At 39.6% G+C, this 5,644-nt stretch overlaps 1 protein-coding gene across 1 annotated transcript; it reads left to right on the top strand.

Moving 5' to 3' along the window:
- Positions 1-315: 315 nt before the first annotated feature.
- Positions 316-3,154, top strand: cUnh19orf67 (chromosome Un C19orf67 homolog; the record flags this gene model as incomplete). The annotated part of the gene is made up of 7 exons (XM_083909640.1): positions 316-385; positions 839-1,040; positions 1,139-1,286; positions 1,590-1,690; positions 1,994-2,203; positions 2,786-2,941; positions 3,028-3,154. The coding sequence occupies 7 exons, from the start codon at positions 316-318 to the stop codon at positions 3,152-3,154; spliced, it is 1,014 nt and encodes a 337-aa protein (XP_083765766.1).
- Positions 3,155-5,644: the final 2,490 nt, after the last annotated feature.

The following is a 5,644-nucleotide window of genomic DNA, read 5'->3' as shown; positions in this document are numbered from 1 at the left end:
AATGAAGTCATCATTTCCGAGATTCTAAGTCATAATAATTACATACTATCTCATAACTTTGACATTCTGAGTCACAATAATATAGAGATATTAATCTAAATAGTATCTAAGTATGACTGCATATTATTATGGGATATTATCTCATATTTAGAACGTGGGTATGCATTCCTTGTTTTGACCCATGTGGCAGCTACAGGCTTCCATAGTTTGTCATGTTTAGCTTTACCCACATAATAGTGCATAATCATGTTGAAAAATAATCATGTTCAAAGTCAGCATATTGATCGTCCACAGATTTATCGAACAACACACACGATGACAAGTGTGGCGGCTGAACTCCAGCAGCCGGTGTGCGGAAGACGAGGAGAGCTGGAGGACAGAAGGGGTGAGGAGCAGTCACATTAACATAATAATAACAATATGAGGAATCCAGGGTATCCACGGGGTCTAAAAAAGTCTTAAAAAGTCTTAAGTCCAATCATTTGAATTTAAGGCCTTAAAATGTCTTAAATCCTCATCCTCAATCTCATAAAAGGTCTTAAATACAGTCGTGAAATGTCTTAAAAATCTATAAACGTGACTTTTTTGCCTGTATGCATTTGAAATGGGTCTTAAATTGTATTCATTATGGTCTTTAAAAAGTCTTAAATTTGACTTGTTGAAACCCTGGAATCACAGTTTTCGAACTAAATTAAGAGATTAATTAATTAAATAAATAAATACAAAGAAACAATGTTAACAAACATGGGAAGGGAGGAAGTACGCATAATATAAATGACAGAAAACATTCATACATAGAAAAAGAGTGTGTTTTAAATGATACCCAATGGTTTTTCAGAGCTGGAAGAGGAGGCGCTGGTGTTGCTGGCTGACGTCGCTTTGGCGCCACCCTGCGGCGATGACAAGTCCTGCAGCCGTGACTGTGAGCCTTACGCCTGCCCGGAGGTCATCGAGGTGGAGAGAAGCCTCCAGGTTCTGCAGCTGCAGCTCCAGTTCCTCATGAGCAAAGCCGAGCACTTACAGGAGCTCCTGGGGAATGGGTAGAGTGGTGCTAGTGGTTTCCATCGTGACTGCACTGACTTTATTGTGTTGGGAGTGTTTCTTAACCTTTATTACGGAGTGTTTCTGTTTGTTTTAGCAGAAAGGATCAGGTAGAGAGGGAGGCTCTTGCTGCTGAAGTACCAAGTTTCCTGTTCACCTGTCAGCCTTACTTCAATCACCTGCAATCCATGGCCTGGAGCAGCGTGTCCCAGCACACCCATCTGCCTCAAAACGTCAATACAATGGTAAATACTGAGTGGTGCAATCTAGTCAGGAAATGCCTTTAAATAATGAGGAAAGAATATGGTTAATGTGTGTTTTTTTATTTGTTGTTTAGCCAGTTTCACCTAATAAACTATAACAGTTAAACGGGCTATATGTAGTCATAAAATGGCTATGATGTCATGTCATGTAACTGGCTTTTTGAGGATTATGACCTGGTTTAGTTGTGATGGTTAAGGTTAAGGGTGAGGGGAATGTATTATGTCTATGAGTGTCCACACAAAGAATGCAAAAGCAGTGTGTGTGTGTGTTGTGTGTGTGCACAGCTGCTGGATCTCTCTCAGCAGCTGTGTGACAAGTTGGAGCAGCTGGTGTTAACCTACGCCAGACACAATCTCCTCTGTTTGGACGAAAGTGAACCTCACAGGTATGTGCACGCACACACACACACACGCACGCACGCGCACACACTCACACACATACAAACTATTTTGTATTAAAACACTTGTTTACATTTGAGATTTAACCTTTTTTCCCTACAATCTGTCTATTTAAGTGACTAAATAGCTGAAAACACTCACTAAAAAAGCTCTTAAGTCGTGGAAGATCTCACTTGTCCTTTAAAAAGGTCCACCAGGTTTTTTTTTTGGTTTTTTTAAATAAAGCACAACTACTAACTTTATTTTCAGCGGCTAACTCTCCGACCTCTTCCCGTTTTCAAATTCCCCAGCGTGTCTCATTTCTGCATGGGTGAGATTCTGCTCCGCCCCCTGAGGCTGACGGTGTTCCGCTACTGCAGGCTCACGCCGTTCCTGGCTCGCTTCAACACCGGCTTGTACAAGAGGATGCGGTGGAACGTGGAGAGGCTGCGAGACGAGCGGTGGGCGGATGAAGATCGAGGTGGCGAGTGCGAGGAGGGCGAGGCAGACAAAGTTGAATAGTGAGTCTGCGTGATTTGGTGTCTTCAATCCTTCCTTTCCCCGTATTCATCCCCCTTGTTTCTAGTTCAGTCGCTGACAAGGCAATTGATCTGGAACATGATTAACAGATTGTAGGGATATTTACCTTTTCAATCGGGTTTCTAAGTAAGTCATTACATTAAATCTAATATATGAATTAGCAAGGCTTTTTTAAATGGCCCTGGTTAAGTCTTTTCATGTTTTAAAACTCAAACTCTGCAGGTACAGGTTCTTTTGTAGCTCTGACCTTATTATTAGAGTATTTAATCAAAAGCAAAGGGGTGAATAAGCTTTACACGGCTACATGTATCACACTAGTGTTGCAATTGGTCATTTTGTGGATGGACGAATATTGTCCTGATTGTTTAGAACCGAGTTACCTGCAATTACAAGGCTACACCTTAGGAAAAATAAAGATTTTTGACCGAAACATACGTTGGAAATATGTTATTTTACTATCCATCCATCCTTTTTCTACCACAGCCATTGATCTCTTAATTCTTAACTTCAATTCTGATGAAAAAAAACTGTCATCTCACAGATGTGTTTGTGTCCATTTAAAGTTACTTCCTGTGCTGCGAGAACATTCCCAATGCACACGCAGAGGCCGGCAGCGAGAGCCGCCCGGGCTTCTGCCGCGATCGAGTGGTGAAGATGTGGACCATTGGTCAGTGGGTGCAGATAAACCCCAACCCCGACACGGAGGACATCTACGACTGGTACAACTACGCTTCATTTTCATTCTCAGTTGTACCTGCTCAGGATTCTCTTAAAGGTAACTTTCTTCTTCTTTCTTTGTTTTTAGGATCAAATGTGAGGTTCCTCAGGCCAGATATCACAGGCTGTTGTTCCTGGGCAGCGAGGAGCTGCCGTGCTGCAGCGCTACAGATCTTCTGCTGCAGCTGCTGTTGTCACAACAGTCTGCAGAGTAGTTTTAGTGAGTGCATCAACCAAGAAATAGGAGTTCTGCAGAAGTTCTTACAGGTGCCTTTTATAAGGAAAAATCCTTTAAGGGATAGTTCACTTTATTTATTTTTAAGCGTGGTTGCCTTTCCTGGCTGGAAAACCTCAGGAGTTGTCGATCCACTGCTCAGTTCAAGTTCAAATGTGTTATTTTGTGACTTTGGTGTCAAAAAACCTTACGAAAATGGCCAAATCGACAGCTTTTTTTGTCAGTTAACCAGGTAAAAACACAGAATTTGTCTCCAACATCCTCTTAAAAGGCAACCAAATAAGACTAAAATATGTTTTTCCTCAGTGACAGTGTGTCAATAGTTTGATGCTGTACACGCTGGTGAATCCGTTTTTAATGCAGCTACTTTGTTCTGTTCACGATGGTAAACGTTGTACAAAAATAGCATTTTGTGTATTATGTTGTGTTGTAAAGACGTACACAAGAGTTATTAAAAAAAAAACACATTTATTTACAGTCAATAAAACAGTCGCATTGAAATAATTACATGTGATCACAGGTTTTCCCCATTTTAGAAAAAAACAAGCTGCCATGATTTGGGCGCTAATCCCAGTTGACTTCACTTCACCAGGTTTATCATTTAAGACATTTAAATTTAAAGTACACACACACACACACACACACACACACACACACCCCACTCCATTTTTATAAATTAAGATCCATAATGGGGGGGATTTAACAAATCGCTTCCTCAGAGCTCAGCCTGATGTGTTCAGTTTGACCTTCAGCCCAACACTTCTGTTGAGTGGACATGTTTTTTAAAAAAACAACAAAAAAAACAAATAAAATCTACCATTTACATTCTCTAATCCAATAGAAATCTATATAGGACTTTTTACCTTGACCCTACTTTGCTAAAATCTCTAAAAGTACAAAAGTAAAGTGAGGTTTCGCTTCATTACAGTGATCCGTCTTTAAACATCAATGCACATATATGTATGTATATATATATGTTTACAGAAACAGGACTCGGGTACAGTGTGTGTTTGAGAAAGCACATTTATACGTAAATGTAAGTCCAGCTTTTGTCATTTTGAGTGAGTGTGATGGTTAAGGGGAAGTTTAGTGCAAAAATTAATAAGAAATATTAAGATATTCATCCTGGGAAGAAAAAAAAAATACTGCTGTTTTTCTCCTCTCCCTAAAATAACAAGATACTTTCAAAAAGACGATTTCATTCCCTTCTCTAGAGTCTTTCAGTGTCTCCAAACCAAAACAAAGTCAAACTGGAATACGAAACGGCTTCAAACGGGAAATAAACTGTTTTTGTGCCCTCCAGTCAGACGTTGGGAAACTAAATCCCCTTATCTTCAAACCTGACCGACCCGTGACCTGAGACCTCACTCACACACATACAGACACACACATGGACGAACAACCACAGGGTCACAGACGTACTGTAGCTCAACACGGACACAATCAACACGTTCAATTAACCTGATCGTATGGAATAACCCACGCACCCTCCCTAATTTGTAATAATTATTCCTGCTCCTGATAAGACACAGTGATGTCAGAGTAACATTAAAACCGGCAACAACAAAAAAACACAGTGACGCTGACCGTAAAAAATAACTTCCTGCTAAATCCAGACTTCAGCAGCGTTTTGTAATCGACAACCTCGTCGGGGAGAAACTCAAGTATTTCATAGGATCACATGCTGTAGGCTACGGACCTGTGGTAGAGATGACCTTTGACCTCAGTTTAACAGGGACTTGTATGTTTATGTGTATATATATATATATATATACACACACATGCACACATGTTTATATATGTATATACACACACATATATATATATACATACATACATACATACATGTATATACATATACCAGCCATAGTTTGTTTCCAAGCCTACATTTGGATTAAGTGCAATCTGTGAATCAGTGTTTTACATTATTCAGTAGCAAGAAATCTCCAGTGTATTTTCATTTCCTAAATAAAGTCATAAATAAAAAGGGGGCTGGGTATTGAACTTAAACGCTTTTTTAAAAAAAATGTGGATATTGAAGATAAAGTGGTTTTAAACCTCGTCCTCTCTCGATTCCATAAAATTCATGTCTTCACAGGCTGCGACCACCTCGAGTGTGAGTGACAAATATTTCAGTAGTTAAATGAGTCAATCAATTTAGGGGAAAGCGTGAAGAATAAAATATTAACTCGCAGATTTTTCTGCTCTAAATCCTCTCAGATTTAAGTGACCACTGATCTTCCAGCATCACGAGTTTACTTCAAGAGACAAAAATGGCGTCTTAAAGTTCAACAATGTCATTTTCTGAAATACTTGGCAATTAAAAAAAAATGTATATTTAAAAGTAATGTAATTGTTCAGGAATGTATTCAACTTTATGCAGGTGGGCCATGTGTGGATTTAACCCTCTCTGTGTTCGACTCTTTTGGTCTTAGTCTATAGACCGTGTATGTATGTGCGTTTATGTCGC

This window comes from Microchirus variegatus (assembly GCF_963457635.1).
Source record: "Microchirus variegatus genome assembly, chromosome: 23".
Lineage (NCBI taxonomy): Eukaryota > Metazoa > Chordata > Actinopteri > Pleuronectiformes > Soleidae > Microchirus > Microchirus variegatus.
The sequence above is the reverse complement of the archived record's forward strand: the minus strand, read 5'-3'. Positions and strand labels throughout refer to the sequence as shown.